The following is a 21,860-nucleotide window of genomic DNA, read 5'->3' on the forward strand; positions in this document are numbered from 1 at the left end:
CCATGCGGGCGGTGTACTATTTTCAGTCCTCGTCCGTAGCTCACATGCTCGTGTCCATGATGGCTTTTTCATAGCAGGCATCAGCATTATCACAGCTGCCACTGGTCAAGATTAGATCCCATGTGCGGGTCTTGTTTATGCCCCCCGGCTCGGGCAAGGATAGAACGTGGAGCGGAATGGCTTTGAAAGCGGGTGGTCTAATGCCAAGCTAGCGACATGGTGTGTGGAGATTGACAAGACGGTTCAGAAAGGGTGGCGTTTGAGGGCTGAGGCACTTGGCATGGCCAGTTGGAGGTGGCGTATCGAGATATTCACACTCATTCGCTGGAGAAGCTCGAACATTATGAGAAGCATTTTCACAAAAGGGAAACTTGAAGCATACACGTGCTAGTCTGAGTGAATAAATGAAGACTCACATAATTACGCTAGAAATCGACTAGCCATGGCCATTTTCAATCGTGGTATTGATGTTGGACGCGGTGAGGCCGAAAGCTTGGCTTGTATGTAATCAAATATTTCCACCCTTGGTATCTTTAGTCTGGCCAAGGAGGCTGGGCGGTAAGCTCCGACTAGTGATGGGTATTATTGGAAATGGAGACTGCAAACGATGGCAACAGAGTCGAGTTCCTGAGCATTTGCTTCAGTATGCGCTGCCAATTATGATTTGCAGACTGAACGCTACTCTGCCCCGACTTGGAGTTATCAGGCCCTTATCTCTGCATTTTTGAATCGTAGATTCGACCCATCAGCCATGCTGCAGCCATGAATGTCTCAGCATTCTCAGCTTGACTTGTTTGGATAAGATCTACCAATACAACGCCGAATATCAAACAGTAGATTGCTGTAGTTAAAGCGGTGGTCCACCTGGACGGAGAGATGTGGAGACGTGAGAGTACAGAGTACAAGAGAGAATGAAAGCTTGGCTCGGTCTATATGGAAGCAATAATTCCAGACCTGTAGTCTATCCATCACGTGTTATGGATGCATGACTCTCGCAGCTGGGACTACCTTGTCTGATGGCGGTCCCAAACTTTGGTATCAGCCGTCATTGGCTTCCTAGCTGCGAGTGAGGATTTTGTATCCTTGATGTTGATTGACTTTGCTGTAGCAGTACTTGAGTGTGTAGCGCTGCAAATCATGTGTCAGTACGCGTACTCTCTGTTGGCTCATGTCCATATTCTTGCAAGTAGGTATTTTTGACTCGTATTCGACTGTAACAAGACTTGGGGACCTCGTTCGCCATTCTCCGCCCATTGGCAAGCATCTGCTGCTGAGCTAGCCCAGAGGGGATAAAAGCGGAATTTCGGTTTTGCTGATTGACAGGCTATTTCTTGCTCTCACTTCTGGCAATGATCAGGCAGCAGAATTAATTTTGTGGGAGCAGATTAATGGATCATCCCCACCATGTTGTTTTACTAGCAGCTGAAGAGTACCTCGATGATCAGCAGATGTCAGCGCGTATACGAAGTACTTGCAGCGTTGGACGGCCCTTTTGACTGCTCAGACCTCGGCGTGATTAATTGAGATGCAGTCTTCCGTCAATACTCGCTCTGTGTACGGAGTCAAGAAGAAGTTCTGCATTCGGACATATTCGTCCAAGTCAAGGCCTGGTCTGGTGCCACGCTAGGCAGGAAGAGGAGCGCGCTTGGATTCTGCATGCCCGAGAGCCGTTAATACTTGGTAAGAGAGTGAGGCGACGGCTGATTTCTGAAGGCTGCGAGGACTACATGGTAGCATCGTCTATAGCAGCAGCCACCGGCCATGGCGTGAGCATTGGCGCGCGGGATGCGTTCGCAAGTGGATGCTGATAGTGCCGCGGCCCCAGCCTATTTCTTCGCATGCCGGCCGCTAGTGGGCGGTATAACCCCGAAAGCATCCAGTCAGCATGTGAGGAATTCTGTTGCCTGTTTCTCGCTGCGCATCCCGGGCTGGCGATCCATACTGGGTGCTGCAGTGGCGCTCAATTTTCCACCTGTGGCCTGTGGTACCGGCTCCTGGTACGGTGTGGCAGTGGCATTGCAGGTTCCTCGGCTCGGTGCGAGTGCCTCTTCGTGGCCAAACCTGGTCCAGGTTCGGAGCATTCGATGCTGTGGATGTTAGTTTGCCGTCCTTGATCTTAGCGAGCGCCAACATTGGCTGTGGCGAATTGGCGCCGGCAGGCCATGCGGATGCCGTAGATGAGGAGAAAACCTTGCTCAGATCTCGAGGTTCTAGGCCGTGGAAGGAGGGCGTGGTCCGATGCTTTCGACGGACAGTCGCATCCGGCGTTGGAAAGGAAGAGATTAGCTGAGATGCAGCGCATGGAGGGGTTCGCAGAAGGGTACTCGGTACGTACATGTACCCAGCACATGCACTCAGCCTGTGCCTTGGCTGACGCAGATCTTGTCTCGTTGCCTCAGCTGCTCGCCCAGATAATGAGCGAATTATAGCCGAACATGGCCTTGCTGGCCTCTATTGCTGCTGGTAATGGCAAACACGCCGGCGCTATTATTCACCGTCTGGAGCACCTGGAATGCCGATCTGCACAAGTAGCACACGCAGAATAAGCAGAGCAGGGCGTGGGCATCTCTCAGCGATTGCACGGACGCTTGCAGGGCCGCCCTGGGAAAAAGATTCGGCAGCTGCTTGCGCCTACGTCAGGGGACGCCTGGCGTGCCTCCAGGGGCCAATTACAGCGCTGGGCAGGGGGCTCGGCGCTAGGCCCACAGTGGCCAAACAACGGGTTTGTGATTTCCACTTTCAACCTCGAGTCTAAGACATACCGTCAAGACGAAAGCAGCAGTGGCTTGCTTTTGCTTTCCCATGGGGAACTGGAGCTGCTCCTCTCCTGTCTGGGGTGCGGGGATGATTCCCCGTCTGGAGAAACAAGAGGGTCAATCTCCTTCGGAGGTGGCTTGCTCTGGGGGAAGCGAGATTCGCTCTGTGGCTTGCCGGCTGGAGCGTCTCGACTCTACAGGCTGACTGAATCCGGAGATGATCTCTGCTTGGCCGATACGCGGTATGTAGCATCTGCTTGCTGCTCTGCTTGCTACTTTATTGCAGCTGGTAACTGACTGGCGTGTGGTAGCACCGACGAGCACCATCCTGATCCCTTGGCAGCGCACAGATGGTGCTGCTTGGCCGAATGCATGAGTCGCCGCGGCTGTCTTCCACGCTTCTCAAGACGTTTCTGCGCCCAAGGTCCACCTCCATCAATGTCAGCCGAGCTATGCAACTGGACTAGCCCGTCTGTCTATCTTCCAGCCAAGAGTGGGCCGGACTAGGATAGGCCTCAAGCCATGCTGCTCGACTTACATGCACGAGTTGCTGGATTGTGTTACCGCTACGCCTCCCAGGCCATGGGCTCATGGCTTTTGGACTGTGGAGAGACAAACCACGCGACGAGCTTCAAATAGAGCCATTGTTCTCCGTCTCCGGACTCCAGTTTTTCGTCTCTTCCCCAGACTCCAGGCTCGGCTCAGGACAAACAAGTATATTAGTCCTCGCCTCCCGTCGTCTTGACATTCTTTGTCTCGACTTCTTCAGCCCAGAAGCAGCATCACTCTTTGCCTTTCTCATTTGCATTGATCGAGGTCAGAAGAGCAAGTCAGCTGCGGACAATTCCTCTGCCCATCATGGCGGAAATATAGTCAGTATACCTGCATACCCATTGGCATGTCTTCTTCTTTCATCAAGCTATTTTGCTAACCTGCTTGGTTGATACAGCAATCACCCAGAGTCCAAGGGTGCTCACGACGCATCCATGGAGAAGGGAGTCACCTACACCGAAGAAGAGGAGTATGCCCAGAATCTCCAGGCCAAGATTCGCAACCCGCTCAAGGGCATTCCTCGGGAACAGCTCATGACCGATGTCGAGTCCTTTGCGTCTCGTCACGGGCTCTCAGAGCACACCCTCCTGCTCAAGAAGGGCGCGCTTATTGCCCAAAACCCCGCCGAAGCACACAACATTGATGGTGATGAGAGGCTCACCCCACATGAATTGAACATTCTGGAGCGTGAAGTGACACACAAGTGGCACATGCCCGCAAGACTCTTCATCACCATCGCGACATGCTCCATTGGTGCCGCCGTTCAAGGTTGGGACCAGACTGGCAGCAACGGTGCCACCATCTTCTGGCCCGACGTGTATGGTATTGGTGACCAAACTATCACTCGCAACGCTATTCTCGTCGGTCTCATCAACGCCGCTCCCTACATTGGCAGCGCGTGCGTATTGCCTTTTCAAGTCCATCCATTGGCGCACTCTTGACTAATTGCCTCTTAGTTTCATCGGTTGCTGGCTCTCTGACCCCATCAACAACCACTTCGGTCGCCGTGGTGTCATCTTCTTCGCCGCTCACTTCTGTATCTGGCCCGTTATTGGTTCCGCCTTCTGTCATTCCTGGCAACAGCAGCTTGCCTGTAGATTGCTCATGGGCATTGGTATGGGCGCAAAGGCCTCTACTGTCCCCATCTATGCTGCAGAGAATGCCCCAGCTTCCATCAGAGGTGCTTTGGTCATGTCATGGCGTAAGTTTCTCTTCGGGTTCGTGCGCTAAAGCGTCTCAGCTAACGGAATCTCTAGAAATGTGGACTGCTTTTGGTATCTTGCTTGGAAGCGCCTTCAACTTGGCTGTCTATCACGTAAAAGACATCAACTGGCGACTCATGCTTGGCGCTCCTTTCATTCCCGCTGTCCCTCTGGTTGCCCTCATCTACTTCTGCCCCGAGTCACCTCGTTGGTACATGAAAAAGGGTCGCTATGCCGATGCCTGGAAGTCTCTCGTTGTCCTTCGAAACGACCCAATCCAGGTTGCCCGAGACATTTACTACATCTCTGCCCAGCTGGATATCGAGAAGGAGCTCATTGGAAAGACAAACTACATCACCCGATTCACTCAGCTCTTCACTGTCCCCCGTATTCGCCGTGCCAACTTGGCTGCTTTTACCGTCATGATTGCCCAGCAGATGTGCGGCATCAACATCATCGCATTCTACTCGACCACCGTCTTTGTCAACGCTGGCTTCACTCAATTCCGGGCTCTCATTGGCTCATTTGGATTCGGTCTTGTCAACTGGATCTTTGCCTTCCCTGCTTTCTGGACTATTGATACCGTAAGTTTTGCAATTGTATGATACAAGTCGCTAGTGATATATACTAACAATCCTACAGTTTGGTCGCCGAAGCCTGCTGCTCTTCACCTTCCCTCAGATGTTCTGGACTCTCTTGGCTGCTGGTCTCTGCACCTTGATCTCTGATAGCCATGAGACGGCCCGAACCGGCCTTGTCAGCCTTTTCGTCTTCCTCTTTGGAGCCTTCTACTCGCCCGGAGAAGGCCCCGTTCCTTTCACCTACAGTGCTGAAGTGTACCCTCTGTCCCACCGTGAGACTGGTATGGGTTTCGCCGTCGCCACCTGCTTGTTCTGGGCTGCCGTCTTGGGAACTTCATTCCCCTTCCTGCTCGAGCGTCTCCAGACCGTTGGTGCCTTCGGTCTCTACGCTGGCTTCAACGTTGTCGCTTTCATCATGATCTTCCTCTGGGTTCCCGAGACCATGCAGCGCACTCTCGAGGAGCTTGACTATGTCTTTGCTGTTCCCGTCCGCACCTTTATGAAGTACCAGATCACCGTTGCTCTGCCCTGGTGGTTCAAGAAGTACGTCTTCTTCCAGTGGAGCGCGACCAAGCCTCCTCTGTACGAGTTCGACGCTGTCGCCTCTGATCTACGCAGAGCGTCTATCCACCAGGCTACCGTAGCATCATCGGATGATGAGAGCAAGCGAGCCTACTAAGTATAAAAAGAATCTATATCAAGATGTGTTACGACTATGTTTGGTTTTAGGGATGATTGTTGCATTTGAGTATATTATTTGTTGGTTATTGTGTGGATAGGCAATGCGCCGTTGGGAATTGATACCCTTTCCTTCATTATGAAATGATATAAGGAGATAATATAAGGAATATACGAGTTTCTACGCTCTGAATCATGTTCGCTTTATGCTGTATATGTGATCTATCCGGAGTTTCTGTTTCTAAAAATATCCTCGTACAAAAAGTCAAAGCAGCTATTCCTATCTCTGCATGCGAACGTAATCGGGCGTCTGTAAGGTTTTATAAGGATTCCATTACACACTGCTTGCCACTAGCCGAGGCTGGCGGGCAGCAATTTTCGAATTCCCATGTGACAGGACGGCTAGAGTGTATAGCCAAGAATCCTTACGGCTAACTATTTTGTGGCATTATATGATGTGTGGTAGCTCTCGTGTAGAGAATGTAGGCTGAACAGTTCAATTTGTCAGGCCAAACAGCTGATGAGGGCGCTTGCTTTGGACTTGGTATTATTGATCGACAAATGGGCGTTCTCCGATGGCTTGGATGCACTAAGAATACGTGTAATCGGTCAAGTAATTAATATGGGGTCTACTTGGAGGTCACTTGCATGATGCAGATACGGGAAATGCTACGGTCTTGATAGAATTCAGTATTCGTCATGGGAAATCTCATAGAGATGTATATATGCCGTGTCTATGCATCATTTACATGCAATGCTATCTGTTATCAACGACAGACACGTCCAACCATCTGTTTTAAAATCAAATCAACCATCCTCCAAAGCAGTCGTGAGATTTACACTGCATGAGCTAAAAACCACGGAGTTCGGAATGCTCCATATTACACACTCCGTTGGGGTCGCAAGGGGATCGGAGATCCACAAAATCGGATGCTTGGCCAAATGCGAGCATGAAATAACGGTCGTGTCGCCTATCTCATGCATTTGCCCATGTCCCTTTGTTTTTCCATCTCTCTCTTTTTGTTCCTTCAAAGAGGGGCCGCTTTGAATCTCTTTGGAAAGATCAGCTAACCCGCCTCGTCTCAGCTTTGGACGTAATAGCTGGGATTACGCTGTGGCGTAACGTTTACGGATAGCTGGACCAAAACATTGTCAGCATTCTATTTCTGCTTTCCAGCCATACAGACGTTTCAAATTTCAAGCATAATCGCCAACATGCCCGTATACTGACTAGCCAGCAAGCCACGTTGTTAAAAAAAAAAACCAGTCTTGAGCCGTGGCGCATTTCTCTAGCCATGGCTCTAGCTGACGATGGCAAAGACGACGATGCTGTTGGGCAGCTTGCCGCAGTCGATGTGGAGAAGGCGGAGCTTGGAAGCACAACGGACGCATCTACAGACGTGCCCCTAACCCACAACAAGCTCGACCAGAGCCGCTTCTCCATCGCCAACGCGGTGAATCTGTCTCTCGACGATGTCGAGCCCACTGATGTGCAGATCCGGGGACTGACCATTGCCGTCGATACTTCTCCTTCATGGCTGGACCCTTCTACCTATCCCGAGCTGTTCTCTGCCAAGTTGAAGGCTGCACCACGCATCAAGACACTCTTGCATTCGGTTGATGCTAGCTTGAAGCCCGGGACACTGACTGCCATCATAGGCGGCAGTGGTTCCGGCAAGACTACGCTGCTCAATAATCTCGCTGAGAGAGTTGTCAGCTCGAGACTCAGTCAACAGGGGCTCGCAACGTTTAATGGCCGGGTGGGCGTGAACAGTGTTCGACATGCCTATGTGATGCAGCAAGATATCCTATTGCCGACTCTGACAGTTCGGGAGACGTTGAGATACTCAGCTGACCTTCGACTCCCATCCTCGACTAGTGCTGAAGACCGCGAGAGAGTCGTCGAGGAGGTCATTCGTGAGCTAGGCCTCAAAGAATGCGCAAACACTCGCATAGGAAACAGCCAACACCGAGGATGCTCCGGAGGCGAAAAGAGACGTGTGAGCATTGGTGTTCAGCTCCTGGCAAACCCATCCGTGCTCTTCCTCGACGAACCAACCACCGGCCTCGACGCAACGAGTGCGTTCCAGCTCGTACGAACTCTCAAATCACTGGCGCAAAAGGGCAGAACCGTCATCACCACAATCCACCAGCCCCGATCGGAAATCTGGGACCTGTTCGACAACCTCGTCATCTTGTCCAAGGGCAGTCCCGTCTTCTCAGGCCCCGTCTCGGAATGCCTCCCCTGGTTCAAGGAGCTTGGATACCAACTACCGCTGTTCGTCAACCCGGCAGAATTCGTCATCGACATTGCTGCCGTGGACAATCGCACCACTGAACTAGAAGAAGAAACCTCTACCCGCCTCGAGAGATTGAAAGCGGCATGGAAGATTGAAAGCGAAAGTCGTTTTCCACCTATACAGGACATTGCTGTGATGGGAAAACGCAAGAAGCGCTCGCAGGCGGCGACGCATGCAGGCTTCTTCCGCCAAGTGCGAATTCTAACAGACCGGACTCTGAAAGTCACATACCGGGATCCCCTCGGCATGACGGCCTCTCTGGTGGAGGCTGTCATAATGGGAGTTGTGATTGGGTACTTGTTTTTCAACCTTGGCCGTGATCAGGCTGGCATCCGATCCCGCGAAGGTCTCCTCTACATCGCAACCGGTCTTCAGGGCTACTTGATTCTCATGTTTGAAACGTATCGCTTGACCATCGACATGCCAACATTTGACCGCGAGTCATCAGAGCACTGCGTCGATGCTGTACCTTACATCTTGTCCCGGCGCTTGGCTCGTCTCATCACAGAAGATTTTCCCGTGCCGTTCTTGTTTTCCCTCATCCTGTATTTCATGGCTGGGTTCGATCACAATGCCGCAAAGTTCTTCACCTTTTTCAGTATTGGCTTTGTCAACCATTACGTTTGCGTCATGTGTGCTTTCACATGCGTAGTGGCGGTGAGGCACTTCCCAGGGGCGAGTTTGATTGCCAATTTTGCTTTTACAATGCAGAGTTTAGCATGCGGAATGTTCATACAGAGCAATACTATTCCGGTTTATGTTCGATGGCTGAAATGGATTACTTGGTCGGTGAGTGTTTTTCTTCCTTCGCCCTTGTGCGTATGTGAGGAAAGTTGGACTAATGATGGCATGATAGTTTTATACCTTTGGAGCCTACTGTGGAAATGAGTTTCAAGGCAGCTTTTATGACTGCCCTGAGTCGGGTGGCCCTTCAAACCCTGCCTGTCTTCAGTATACTGGAGAGTTCATCATGTCTTCACTTGGTTTCCCCAGAAACTGGGTTGCCCGTCCTATTGTCTGCCTTGCATCCTTTGTCGTCTTTTTCTTCATCTTGTCAGCCATTGGGCTGCATTATATCAAAGTCGAAATGACCATTGCTCGATCGCGAGTTTCAGATACAGATTTGTCAGCCGGAAAAGAGAAGATGACAGCACGATCCATCGCAGAAGTTCGAGCCATCGATGTTGAGCTGGAGAATTTCTCTCTAGATCTCGATAAACGAGCCTTGAATGGCAAGAAGTTGCCGCGAAAGAATATACTCAAGCCAATCAATGTGAATTTTCAGGCTGGTACACTGAATATCATCATGGGGCCGTCTGGCAGTGGGAAAACATCGCTGCTCAATTCAATGGCGCTGCGACTGCGCAACTCGATTGGCACTCACTACCGCCCATCTGGGAAAATGTCCTTCAACGGTGCAGTTCCGTCCGCTTCGGTTGTTCGATCGGTGTGCTCATACGTCTGCCAAGACGACGATGCTCTTCTGCCTTCGTTGACGGTTCGTGAGACACTGCGCTTTTCAGCTGCACTGCGGTTGCCATCTTTTATGAGCAAACAAGAAAAATACCAACGCGCCGAAGAGGTGCTCATGAAGATGGGCTTGAAAGACTGTGCGGATAATATGATAGGCAATGATTTGGTCAAAGGCATCTCGGGAGGAGAGAAGCGACGAGTATCCATTGCTGTGCAAGTCCTCACTGACCCTCGAGTACTTCTCCTTGACGAACCAACATCTGGATTGGACGCTTTCACCGCAAGCTCGATAATGGAAGTTCTTCAAGGCCTTGCGAATGAAGGTAGAACGCTCATCCTGACTATTCATCAACCTCGATCGGACTTGTTCAGGCACTTTGGCAATGTATTGCTGCTTGCCCGTGGCGGCTCCCCAGCCTATGCTGGTCCTGCCAAAGATATGCTTAATTACTTTAGCAAACAGGGGTATCAGTGTCCCCAGCATTCAAATCCAGCTGATTTTGCCCTGGATATGATTACCGTCGACCTGCAGCGAGATGACAGAGAGGCAGAGAGCAGGGAGCGAGTGGGAAAACTCATCGAGCACTGGAAGAAGCATTCATCCGAGGCAGACGTGTCTCGACTTCCGGGGATTGTTGAAACAGATGAGATGGACGAAAAGAAGACGTCTCATGAAGATGTCAATGTAGTACCGTCGAAAGAGTCCGAACCTCGACGCAAATCCTTCAACAAAGCCAACCTTTCAACGCCAGCAGAACTCGGCGCCCTCGTCCATGAGCCGACTTCTCTCGCCACCGCCTTGCCTCTACTCCTACATCGTGCCGCCATTAACACGCGCCGCCAACCCCAGCTCATCATGGCCCGTACGATGCAAGTGGTTGGATTGGCCATCATCTTCGCCCTCTTCTTTGCGCCGTTGCACCACGACTACTATGCCGTGCAGAACTGGATGGGCTACATACAGGAAGTCGGCGCCTTTTATTTCGTCGGGATGCTGCAGAATGTGGCCATCTATCCAACCGAGCGAGATGTCTTTTATCGAGAAGACGACGACGGAGTATATGGCGTCGATGCATTCCTGCTCTCGTACACAATCCTCGAGGTTCCCTTTGAGATTCTCAGCTGCTTGGTTTTCGGCATCCTGATGTGTCTCGCCGTCGGCCTTCCCAGGACAGCAACCATGTACTTTGTCTCAGTGTTTGGCTGTTTCGGCATCGTCTCATGCGGCGAAAGCCTCGGCATCATGTTCAACACCGTCGTCAGCCACATCGGCTTTGCGGTCAACATCATGGGCATGTTCCTCTCCATTGCCAACGCCATGGCCGGCATCCTTTCCATCGACGCTCCAAAGGCCTTCAAGGCGCTCAACTACCTCTCGCCGATCCGGTATTCGCTGCGCGCCATCGCTCCCTACGCCCTGCGCAACGAGAAGTTCTACTGCAAGCCGGAGCAGCTACTCGCAGATGGCACGTGTCCGATTGAAACGGGTAAGCAGGTACTGCAGCTGTATGATTTCGACGACAATCCGGTGGTGAATGTGGCAGCTTTGGCGGGATGTGTCGTTGTGTATCGGCTGCTGGCCTGGCTTTTGTTGAAGTTGGCGAGGGCACGATGGGGCAGCTCCAAGAAGTAGAGAGATGTGCAACTCAATTCCGTTTCAATGTATGCATTTTGAAGCAGTCACGTAGCACAATCTAGATCAATTACTGTAAATAAATCCAAATTGATATCCGTATACCCGCAAACATGCACGTCTTGGCATCTCGTATCGATACAGGCCCATCTTTAATCCGCCGTCAAATACTTACTTCCCGCCGCCTGTCCCGTCAGCAAGATTCAAATCGCACTTGCGTTGATCCAACGTTATCCTTTTGAAAATATTTATAACAAATATTACATTCCAGCGTCCATCGTCTCTCAGCCACTGCGTCTAGCAAGAATCGCATCATCGTACTGCCATGTTACTGGCTGACGTCACGTCCGCCTAGACCGGCCTCAGCGAATGACCATCCAGAACTCGCCTCCCTTGCGTCTCTGCAACAAAGTTCGGTCAGGCTTCAACTTGATCTTTGGTAAAAATGTCTCAAGGCGTATTTAGTGCGCAATGTGCACATATGTATGTAGAGTTCTGCGCTCTTTAGATGGTTCATTAATCATATATTATTTCTACCTCAACATTACACTCCAAAAACAAAATGTCAGCAATTAACGTTGCGCCATGAAATGATTATGCCCCAAGGTAAAAGATGCCCAGAACGCCCGCCTGCACCGAAACATGCCATCTATCTCTAGCCATCCATGCATATATCATATTCTTCGTCTTTCAAAATGCCTTGACAAAATCATAGAATCGTCTTCATATCGTTTAAAAAATTCTCTTCTCAGTGATGGACTCCCCAAACGGCTTGCCCTCGACAAAGCCATCGCCGGGAGCTGTCAGATCAAACACCTTGCGACCACGAAGCCAAGTCTCCATGACGCGACCGGTAAACTCATGGCCCTGCCAAGGTGAACAGCGGTTCTTCCAACGCATGTCGCCCTGAGTAAAAGTCCAGGTGTGGGCGTCGTCGAAAACACAAATATCAGCGTCCATGCCGACCTTCAGAGCGCCCTTGCGATGGGACAGACCGACCTGCTCGGCGGTGGCTTGGCAGCAGAGGCGGACCATGTCTGTAATGGTTGGCGCCTTGGAAGATTCGGAGCGCTTCTTGGCTGCGGTATGCAGAATAGGCAGACCAAGACCGACGGAAGAGATGCCGCCCCAAGCAGCGAAGAAGTCGCCACGGGCTATAGTCTTGACAGATGAAGCATCTTGGGGCCCATTAATGTCGACGGCAGAATCTGAATGAGGCATCGAAGGCCTCTCAAGGTGATCGGGGAGCAGCTTCAGCTGAGGAGTGCAAGGCGAGTGGTCGGATACGACGGTTCGGATGCAGGAGTCGTCGGCGACCAGCTCTTCCCACAGGCCATCTCGGTTGTTGGCCTCGCGGATGGGAGGGCAGCACTTGTGTCTCGTGTCGCCCTTTTCAATCTCCTCTGCCGAAAGTCCTAGGTAGTGGAAGCAAGTTTCGGCGGTGATGTTGATGCCTCTCTGGCGAGCCGCCTTGAGGATGGGAATCGCTTGCGTCGCCGACAAGTGTACAATGTGCAAGTGCAGCGATGGGGCGATATGGGCGTGCGCGAGGATTTCCTCAATGGCGTACGTTTCGAAAGAAGGCGGCCGGGACTCGAGGAATGTGCTGTAGGCGGTCAATTCGCCTTTGGGAGCGGCAGGAGGATCAGACGTCTGCACGGCATCTCCAACCGAGTCTGTAATGGGAGGAATCATCTCGGCGTGGAACATCAAAGTGGTCGGCTCGTCCTTGAGAGTCTCCATGGCCAGCGCGACATCTTTGGCCGACACGGCAGGAAACTCGTCAACGCCGGACTCGATGAGGAAGCCCTTGAATCCTCTGACGCCGGCCTCTACGAGTGGCTTCAACTCGTCTGAATTTCCGGGAATGACTCCGCCGTAGAAGCCTACATCTACCCAGCACTGGCCGCGGCTGGCCTTGAGCTTCTCCTCGAAACCGTGGAGAGTAGTTGTCGGCGGGATGGCATTGAGCGGCATATCAACGACGGTGGTGACGCCGCCGCTCGCGGCTGCTCGGGTGCCGGTCCAGAATCCCTCCCATTCGGTTCGGCCAGGCTCGTTCAGGTGGACGTGGGCATCCACGAGACCGGGCAGCAACAGCTTGGGAGAGTGGTCTACATAGGTAGCGCTGGGAGGGAAGGCCGAGGCAGGGACAATCTCTGGCACAATAGAGACAATCTTGCCGAGCTCGGGGGATACGCAAATGGTGGCCGGAGAGATGACGAGGGAGTTGTCCGGAAGCGTGAGGACTGCTCGCGTCGAGACGAGGACGTTGAGAGGCCCGACGTTGGAGGTATGAGAGACGGTCATGGTGACAACTACAGCCCGGGGGGGATCGTTCCGGGCTCGGCGGCTGTGGGCGTTGAGTGAGATGGGCTCTTTGGAGCGAGACACCGCTACTTCTAAGAGGCCTTCACGACGAGAAACAGTGACACGAGGCGCACAGCAAGAGTACGAATAACTTCACAGACTACTAGTGGAAGGGGGGAGGAAGGAAAACACGAAATAAGAAGAAAAAGAGCGAAGAGGAGAGGCAACCGCATCGTCGGCCGGGTCCGATGACACTCCTGAAGCAGCCTAGGCCATCTGGTGGATAGTGGCGGGCTGGCCTTATCTCAAGTCGATGATACGGGGCGAGCGGTAGATAAGGAGTGGCTAAGGCGCCGGAGATGTTGGAACTGCATCGCCTTAACCTGCAATTCTGGCTATATGAATCTACCAGCCAGCCAACTGCTAGCAGTTTCCTCCCAGAGCAGCTGCAAATTTTTCCACTCCATAGCGGCAAAACCAAAGTCAAAAGAAGAAAAATGAAGGGATTCGCAAAGTCCGAAGATCACTAACAAACCGAGAAAGATCAAGGGACAAAAAAAAAAAAAAAAAAAAAAAGGCCCACATCACCCTTATCGGTTTTGCCCGATGGAGACCCGAGATGGGATCGCATGGTCCTGAGTGGCAGACTGCGGTTGCGCGCGGCCAATCAGCATTCGATCGAGTAAGAGTTACTCGACCAGCACCAGCAATCACCAAAAGACTTCGGCGGAGTCGGGATTGACGATAAGCGAGAGGCACGGCTATCAAAGGCGTTATCAGCGGTGGAGTTCAGGGTCCGGATGTCGGGGCTTGCGCCACAGGAATAGCGGACGTGGCTGAGGGTCAGCTCGGGTTGGATGATTCGGATAAATGGGCTGTTGCCGTGATCACGGACGAGAAAAGAGGGGATTGCATGCTGTGATTCTCGCCTTTTCTTAACTTGGAGTAGCCGCGCCTATTATTAGTGCAGCCGGTGTAGCGCTGCGTATCCGACTCTGTTGTGCTACGTGAGAGTATAATTGACATAGCAGAGCAGCTTCATGCCAACAATCTGATGGCCATTTGTCCGATACAGCAGAGAATATACTTACTACTCATGTCACCTAACCTGTATCGTTTTGAAGCGCCGTGAAACAGCAGATATGCAAGACTTGGGCGTATTCACGTCGAGTCACGTATAAGCGCCGTGTCCCTCAACCGCGTCTGCAAATCGAGCCATATGTAAAACAAACACCCAACCACCCGCCGGCCATATGTCATCCGTCGTATAATCATCGAATCGTCTTCTAGCTCCCCCCTCTCTTGCTCGTCCGTTGCTCAAGATACGAGCATGTGAGACACGCTTGCAATGTTTCCCGGTCGAAAGCTCAAGGCCTGTCTGCGCATAAACCAGGCTCGATGTAAGGGAGATTATTGCAATAAGCCCCGCTCCAGCCATGTCTCAATAAAAAAGAAAAGAAAGAAGCATGTGAGGGAATTGCCCAGGGCATTATCCGAAAAAGCAGGCTGAGGCTGATTTGTTTGCTGCAGCTAAGTCACCACTACTGCCGCGCCATGCCAGCCTGATTCCCTGACTCACCAGCATCCATACATGCTCGGAGAGACTCAGAGATATTGGCGTGCTCTTTTCTGCTCAGGTTTTTTGCCCCCTATATGCATGTTTTACTCGAACCGGGTTACTGAAGCTGCTCGGGTGGCATCCTATTTGCTGCCCTCTTCTCCACACACTTCACGGCAGCGAGTGCTTTTGACATCTCCGGGTGAAGTGATATCACGCGCGAGAGACGTGCATTACTGAGCAATATAACATCGGTATACACTGATCATCTCTAATAGCGGTGTAGACGACTATTGAAAAGCCACGCATATGCAAATGTGCTAGGAACAGCTGCTATTGGTTGTCATCGGAGGCTGGACCTTGTATGCTTATTCTCTTGCGCCAGCTCCATCTACTCGCTACAAGAGTCTCAAGGAGAAGTCTACGTATGGATTATACACAATGAACTAGAACAGTCCTTTCAATAATCACTCCCCGGACAAACTGTCTGGCAGCCCGTGCTCCTGTCCAAAGGCAAGTCCTCCAAGTCATCTGTGTTCCAAGCTGTCACCGGAGAACGCTTTCATTGGCTGATAGAGAGGTCAACAACTTATACGTGACCACTATCAAGACGTAAATGAGGCTTGTCTAAGTGGACATGTCTCAAATCATCACATCTCTGACATGTGAACATGATGTGGAAGCAGAGTAGCTTCACAGTAGCATCTATCCTGCCTCAACTGAACTGTCTTAAGCTGAAGCGGTAGAGAGACTAATACTTTGCAGGATTTTATCCTGGTCTCTCAATACATTAGTGCCGCTGCAGCTCCCTTTTATTTTCTTTTTTCTGACTCTCATCGGCCGCTGAATGAGCCCGAGCCGACTTTGAAGCGCTGTCCATCGTTTCCTTCTTCCCTGGGTAGATTCATACCCATCAACTCGCAGACTCATCTAACAACATTCAGCTATTCTTTTATATCCCACTGACTCTAAGAGAGCCTGGCTGATTGATTGAATTGATCGAGGTGCTCCGGGCAGTTGTTTGCTATGTGAACTAGGTGAATATGCTTATATCACGTCAACTCAATATCCACCCTATCAATATGCCCGACTGTCTTGTGGGGATACCACTACTAATACTACTACTAATAGCAGCTATTGACCCTTGTCTTAGGTGCCTTCTGAGACAGGGACTCGACCACCCAGTCACGTTGTCTCTCATTTGCGTTTCATGCACTTTACATTGGCACTGCTGGATGACGTCTGACACAGTTGCTCTTTCATTACCCCTCCTGAAGTGCCTGATGGGCGGTTGCTACCTGTCCTGAGGATGAACCCAGCACAATCTATTCTCGATTGTGAGATATACCAGAACGTTTGTATCCTTCGTCTGGCTCTCCTAAAGCACAACCAACTAGACAGATGATACATCACCATTCACCACGTGTGGCAAGCCCAGCTCCCCGTGTTCAGCAGCTCGGGAAGAAAAGGAGGGGAAGCAATTAGACTTTACTTTTGCCTACAGCCCCAGACCTAGACCCCCCAAGAGTGAAACACGCAAACCAACTAGTGACAACGATAGCCGCCGCCCCCGATCGCAGCTAGTTTAGCAGATATGCCATCACAGAACCCACTTTCAATGGGAGGGTTGCACCAAGCGGGATTGTGACAAGTCCAACGTGCCGTCTACGCGCCTCCGGAAAGCTGGGGCCTGGTCCTGTAATGTCGAAGCACTGACTGGTCAAGCTTATGGCTGTATTACCCGCGAGGAGAGGGGGGGAGTGATCGCCTGAAGACATCAAACATGAAGTAAGTGAGTGATTGAGGCTCTTCAGAAAGACGATAAATACCCCGAGAGTTCCCCCAGTCGAGAACAACTTCTTCTCCAGAGCACTCATCTTCTCACTACAACTCTCTTCTACTCCATCATCTTGGCTTGATTCAAGCAAGAAACCATTCACCTCTTGCCGCATTTCCTCGCGGATAACCACTCCTCTTTTACACTTGAACTATCATACCCGGGATCCCGTAATCTACATCAACAATGTGCCCCGACCACGTCGACGTCCGCCCCTTCAACGAGGAAGAGACCGAGGTCGTGCTCCAAAGCACCCTCCGCGGCCCCTTCCACGACCCCCCCGTTCCCGCCGCCCTGATTGAAGCCCTCTCGCCAACCTCGTACGCATCGCCTAACTCGCAGGTGTTTCCCAACCTTGCCATTGGGTCGCCCAGCCTGTGGACGCCCGATGACTCTCCCAACGCCTCCATCTTCCCTTATATGCTGAACGAGGTTGGGGAGCATCTGCCCATCTCTCATTACAACGAGTGCAAGGCTGATTCTGGCGTTGACCAAATCAACGGCTTCGTCTTTGTCTGCGATGCTGGGGTGGAGCAGCTGCAGGGCCCTCAGGGACGCTACTTTTACAAGGACTGCAAGAAATACGGCTCCGGAGCCCAAGTCAATGGTGTTGAGATTGTGGTTCACGGTTCTGCCAGGAAGGCTCCGGCACCTCCCTCCCTCCCCGGCCGATGGGACGGTGTGAACTTGGTGAATGTGGAGGGGAGAGATGCAAAGGGGGCCTTTAAGAATCAGATTAACGGGGGGGAGGATCCGGCCGATGATGATGGCCGACATGGGGATGCCATCCGGCAGTGCCCATTGAGGCGAATGACGGTTCAGTTTGTTTACTGATGGAAATTGTTTGTTGTCTGCATTTAAGGAAAGGGCCTTTGCATTGTGCGGGGCTGTTCGTTGATTGTTTTTGTTTATTTGACTTTGATTGCATTTAAGATGGTAATATAGAGCTTGTTTTGTGTTTAAGATTGTTTTAAGTTGACAGACTAAATTGATTGCGTTTGCTTTGTAAATTCTAGGAGTTTTCATTTCGTTCAATTGTCCGTCTTTTCGGTTGAAATTATGAGTTACAACTAACCATCTAAAACTGCATTATGCGTGAAATATTCGTTTAGTAATGAGACAGATATCATGTCTGTATATGCGCTGCATACCACGCCTGCTCTCTACTTGTTTCGCTCAAGAATAAAGGATATGAATGGTCAACGAGCATCAAAATAAGCGAATACGACGTGAATGATGCATCCGCAGAGACCGCCTTCAATTCAATGCTCCTCTACTCCATACCATCTGCTCCCAAAAATTTGTCCACTTCAGGCAGCTACATGTACCTATCCATACGAATATCCAATCGAAATGCCATTTCCCCTTCTCCTCTCATGCTGCATGACTCTTGTCTAACACTTTTTTTTTTCTGGTTAAATTTTCCTCTTTTTTTTTTTCTCTAAACAAATAGCCGACCTTTTTTTTCTATCAACGTCCGTGAATTAAGAAATGATGCCTCTTTTTTCGTTTTCCTTTCCCCGTCTCCAGTGTATAAAAGCGGAAAATGTCTTTTTCTTGGCAACTCCCGTACCAGAACCCCCTTTCGGCCAATTCCTTTGTCCTTTTTTTTTTGTCTTTCTCTCATTACACGTTTTTTTCTCTCATAGAGTGGAATATTGGTACAAAAGCGCCATGACAATAATGCTCTCTCTCGTGCTATTCATGCTGTGTGTCAATGCAGTGTTTGGGGTTAGTTTGCCCCCCCCTGTACTCCAACAACCGGTTACTTTTGGCGCTGAACCGTCTTGTGAGCCATTTCAATCAGCCCATCCTTGGCCTCGCTGTCAGGGAAGTCGGCAATGGCAGCAATCGCCTTCTCAGAGTAGTCGTAGGCGAGAGCTCGGGTCTGCTCGATGCCGTCGCTCTGGAGAACCAATTGGCGAGCCTATGAAATCATGTAAGTCTATGCAACTTGATATGTATGACGGGGTGATGGAAAGCAACTTACCCTTTCAACATCACCCTCTTGGGCAAACTTGCGCCCAACGAGAGCTCCAAGCTCCGGCATCTGCTTCCAGGCAAACAGCAGCGGCGCCGTCGCCAGACCCAGTTCCAGATCCGCTCCGCTAGGCTTACCCAGGTCCTTGCCAGACCGAGTGTAGTCCAGCATATCGTCCACAAGCTGGAAAGCCAGGCCCAAGTTGCGTCCATACGAATATGCGGCCTCAACGGTGTGCTGGTCAGCGTTGCCCAGAAGCGCCGCTGCTCGGCAAGACTTGGAAATGAGACTGGCAGTCTTGAGATATGTCTTTTGCAGGTAGTAGCTCAGCGTCTCCTCCGACCACTTGGGGCTGCGCTCATCGCGCTCCGTGTTCTTGAGCTGCATGAACTCGCCCTCAACCAGATTGGCAATGACAGTAGCCAACAGCTCCACAACCTCGGCGTTGCGTAGCCGCGCTAGCGCAACAGAGGCCCTGCCCAAGAGGAAATCGCCCGCCAGCACGGCCATCTTGTTGCCAAACTCCAGGTTGGCCGACGGCGCACCGCGCCTTGAAACAGAGTGGTCGATAACGTCGTCGTGCAGCAGAGATGCCGTGTGGATCAGCTCCGTGATTTCGGCGAGCCGTCTCTGGCTCGGCAGGATGTCGAGGTTTGCCGACTCGGCCAATTCGCTCTCGTACGATGTTGTGTTCGACATTGGGTTGACGTCGCTGAGGATCTTCATCGGGGATATTGACGCATCGATTCCCCTTGATGTCTCGGGGACGGCATCGAGAGGGCTCTTGGGGCACAGATGAGTGGCCCGCGACATGAGCAGGACGATGAGCGGCCGCACATGCTTGCCCTCGGCTTGCGTATAGTACTTTGCGACTCGGTCGAGGGCGGGGTGGCCCGATCCCAGCAGCTTGCGGATGTTGCCCGTCAGGAACTTCATCTCCTTTGCGACGGTTCGCAGAGGGTCAATCGCCATGCCGTCCTTGGCCGCTCGCTTCGCAACGTTGCCCACCATGTTGGAGGCCACCTGGACGGCGGCGGCCCATGCCGAGTTTCGGTTCGAGCTGGAGTGCAGCGCGGCCTTTTGTGCGCCCAGGACCCTCAGGCCAGAGCTCGAGATGACGGATCGCTGGCAGAGGACGCAGGTTGATGCTCCCATTCGGCCGGCGACTGCATCGCGCAGCGCCGCCGAAGCTCCCGCACGGAGCTTCATCTGCGAACAGATCGGGTTGCGGCAATCGAGGGAGGCCGAGGATGTTGGCAGGTCCGAATTGCGGGCGGCTCGTACTGCGTCTCGCGGCGGTTCAGACGCCAATTGAGAAGAGTCGAAGCGTTGGTGAAGAGCCGCAAAGCCGCGCGGTTCAATCGGTTCGTGGGGATGAGGTGATTCCTCCGTCTGGTGTTTTGAGCGCCCGTCCAGCTCGAATCTAGCCTTCCGAAACTTTTGCGCAGCCTTTTGGCGGGACTTTCTGATGGAGCTGAGGGGCACATCCGGGAGTGGTCGCAGCTGTTCATTGGCCGGTGCAGCCTCAGCGCCGCAAGCCCTGGGCGGCTGGACCTACAGGGGCCCCGAAGCCCTGTAATGCTACTGCACAACAGCGCTGTAGCTGCCCTCCAACGCTGCCAATGCTCCGGGTGAGCGACCCGCCTTGCGTCCTGAGGCCTTGGCGAACCGATAGCCTATTGAAGCTCCCACCTGTGAGCGGCGGCGTCCCACTTATGGCCGAGCTGCATATCCGCCGGGCTCATGGATTGAGCCGATCGAGCTCGAGACTCATCATTCTCGAAGACGAGCAAAGGCTCTTCAGGCCATCATGGTTCTCCTAACAATGACACCGTCCATTGTGGACGCATTAAAGCAGGTAGATGAGCAGCACAAAGCAGACAGCCAGCTCAAGGCCGGCGAATCCAGCAACGATGCCGGCCACGATCAAAGCAATGACGCAGCAGCTTCATCGTCAACAGAGCCAGCAGTTGGCAACCCCATTTCCCACAGCGATATACTCAGTCTTTACAAGAAGCTCAGTGCTTCAGAGTCTTCAGAATCCAAATACAGCCTAGAGCAACTGCTTCGAGGGTCTCAAGTTTACGTCCCTCCACCTCCACCAAAACAAGAGCCAGTCAGTTTCACTTCCGTGCTATATCAAGCCAAGACTCCCTTCCAACCATATGTGCTGACAATCATGTCTCATTCTTAGTCCGAAGAGTACAAAGCTCTCATGGCCCGTCTTCGCCGTGAAGAAGACGCCCGCGCCTACGAACGCATGATCAACCCACCCCTTGCGCTCGAAACATTCTCAAGCCGGTTTCCAAACGCCGCGCACGCCTTTGCGGAGGCGAACCGGCCCTCCAAAGCCGAAGATCTCGGCGACGACGAAATCACATACAACGAGGTGCAGCGCCAAGTAATGCTCATCATCAATTTCCTCGTCAGCATTGTTGGGGTTGCAGCTACGCTTTGGATCGCCGGCCGGTGGTGGAGCCTTTCGTCTCGAGTATTCCTGACGCTTGGCGGCAGCATAGTGGTTGCTATTGCGGAGGTGGCGGTCTATTCGAGTTACATGTGGAGGATGGGCGAGGCAAAAAGCAAGCAAGGTGCTGTCACAGAGATTAAAGAAGTGGTTCAGTCCTGGGTTGTCGGAGAAGAAGGAGATGATGGCCATGACAAGAGTGTATTGCTGCAGGGCAAAGCCGAGGATGAATCAGTAAGGAGAAGGATACCCACGATTTCAGTGACGGAAAGCCCAGAATCTTGATATTTGCATTGTACGCTATTTGTCCCACTATTTGCAAGCGCTTTGTCAATTTATCTGTATACATTTACACTTATAGCCTTATGTTGGTGATGTTTCAACTGCAAAGTCAATTGAGTAAGTTGTCAATCAGAAAATACCCCACCTTCAGCACAAAATCCAATGACTTCATTTATTCGATTGTAAGCATACATTAGCTGTAAAATGGAATATTCAGAGCTTAGAACTCTATCAAAGCCAAAGCTCTCAA

General features: G+C 51.8%; 7 protein-coding genes across 7 annotated transcripts; 4 read left to right on the forward strand and 3 right to left on the reverse strand.

Moving 5' to 3' along the window:
* Positions 1-1,848: 1,848 nt before the first annotated feature.
* Positions 1,849-2,337, reverse strand: TrAtP1_008736 (uncharacterized protein; the record flags this gene model as incomplete). The annotated part of the gene is made up of 1 exon (XM_066114029.1): positions 1,849-2,337. One exon carries the CDS (start codon positions 2,335-2,337, stop codon positions 1,849-1,851), a length of 489 nt encoding a protein of 162 aa, XP_065970122.1.
* Positions 2,338-2,761: 424 nt separating this feature from the next.
* On the forward strand, positions 2,762-5,936 carry TrAtP1_008737 (uncharacterized protein). Its single transcript, XM_014086972.2, has 5 exons — positions 2,762-3,628; positions 3,706-4,206; positions 4,265-4,509; positions 4,565-5,094; positions 5,153-5,936. Exons 1-5 carry the CDS (start codon positions 3,615-3,617, stop codon positions 5,768-5,770), a joined length of 1,908 nt encoding a protein of 635 aa, XP_013942447.1. The 5' UTR covers positions 2,762-3,614; the 3' UTR covers positions 5,771-5,936.
* A 505-nt stretch (positions 5,937-6,441) lies between these two features.
* On the forward strand, positions 6,442-11,681 carry TrAtP1_008738 (uncharacterized protein). Its single transcript, XM_066114030.1, has 2 exons — positions 6,442-8,858; positions 8,926-11,681. Exons 1-2 carry the CDS (start codon positions 7,065-7,067, stop codon positions 11,173-11,175), a joined length of 4,044 nt encoding a protein of 1,347 aa, XP_065970123.1. The 5' UTR covers positions 6,442-7,064; the 3' UTR covers positions 11,176-11,681.
* A 226-nt stretch (positions 11,682-11,907) lies between these two features.
* Positions 11,908-13,485, reverse strand: TrAtP1_008739 (uncharacterized protein; the record flags this gene model as incomplete). The annotated part of the gene is made up of 1 exon (XM_014086974.2): positions 11,908-13,485. One exon carries the CDS (start codon positions 13,483-13,485, stop codon positions 11,908-11,910), a length of 1,578 nt encoding a protein of 525 aa, XP_013942449.2.
* A 3,581-nt stretch (positions 13,486-17,066) lies between these two features.
* TrAtP1_008740 (uncharacterized protein) lies at positions 17,067-17,714 on the forward strand (the record flags this gene model as incomplete). Its single annotated transcript, XM_014086976.2, has 1 exon — positions 17,067-17,714. One exon carries the CDS (start codon positions 17,067-17,069, stop codon positions 17,712-17,714), a length of 648 nt encoding a protein of 215 aa, XP_013942451.2.
* A 206-nt stretch (positions 17,715-17,920) lies between these two features.
* On the reverse strand, positions 17,921-20,406 carry TrAtP1_008741 (uncharacterized protein). Its single transcript, XM_014086977.2, has 2 exons — positions 18,871-20,406; positions 17,921-18,807 (listed from the first exon to the last, which is right to left on the reverse strand). Exons 1-2 carry the CDS (start codon positions 20,068-20,070, stop codon positions 18,646-18,648), a joined length of 1,362 nt encoding a protein of 453 aa, XP_013942452.2. The 5' UTR covers positions 20,071-20,406; the 3' UTR covers positions 17,921-18,645.
* On the forward strand, positions 20,386-21,680 carry TrAtP1_008742 (uncharacterized protein). Its single transcript, XM_014086434.2, has 2 exons — positions 20,386-20,977; positions 21,056-21,680. The coding sequence occupies exons 1-2, from the start codon at positions 20,672-20,674 to the stop codon at positions 21,611-21,613; spliced, it is 864 nt and encodes a 287-aa protein (XP_013941909.2). The 5' UTR covers positions 20,386-20,671; the 3' UTR covers positions 21,614-21,680.
* Positions 21,681-21,860: the final 180 nt, after the last annotated feature.

Source organism: Trichoderma atroviride, chromosome 4, assembly GCF_020647795.1.
Source record: "Trichoderma atroviride chromosome 4, complete sequence".
NCBI lineage: Eukaryota > Fungi > Ascomycota > Sordariomycetes > Hypocreales > Hypocreaceae > Trichoderma > Trichoderma atroviride.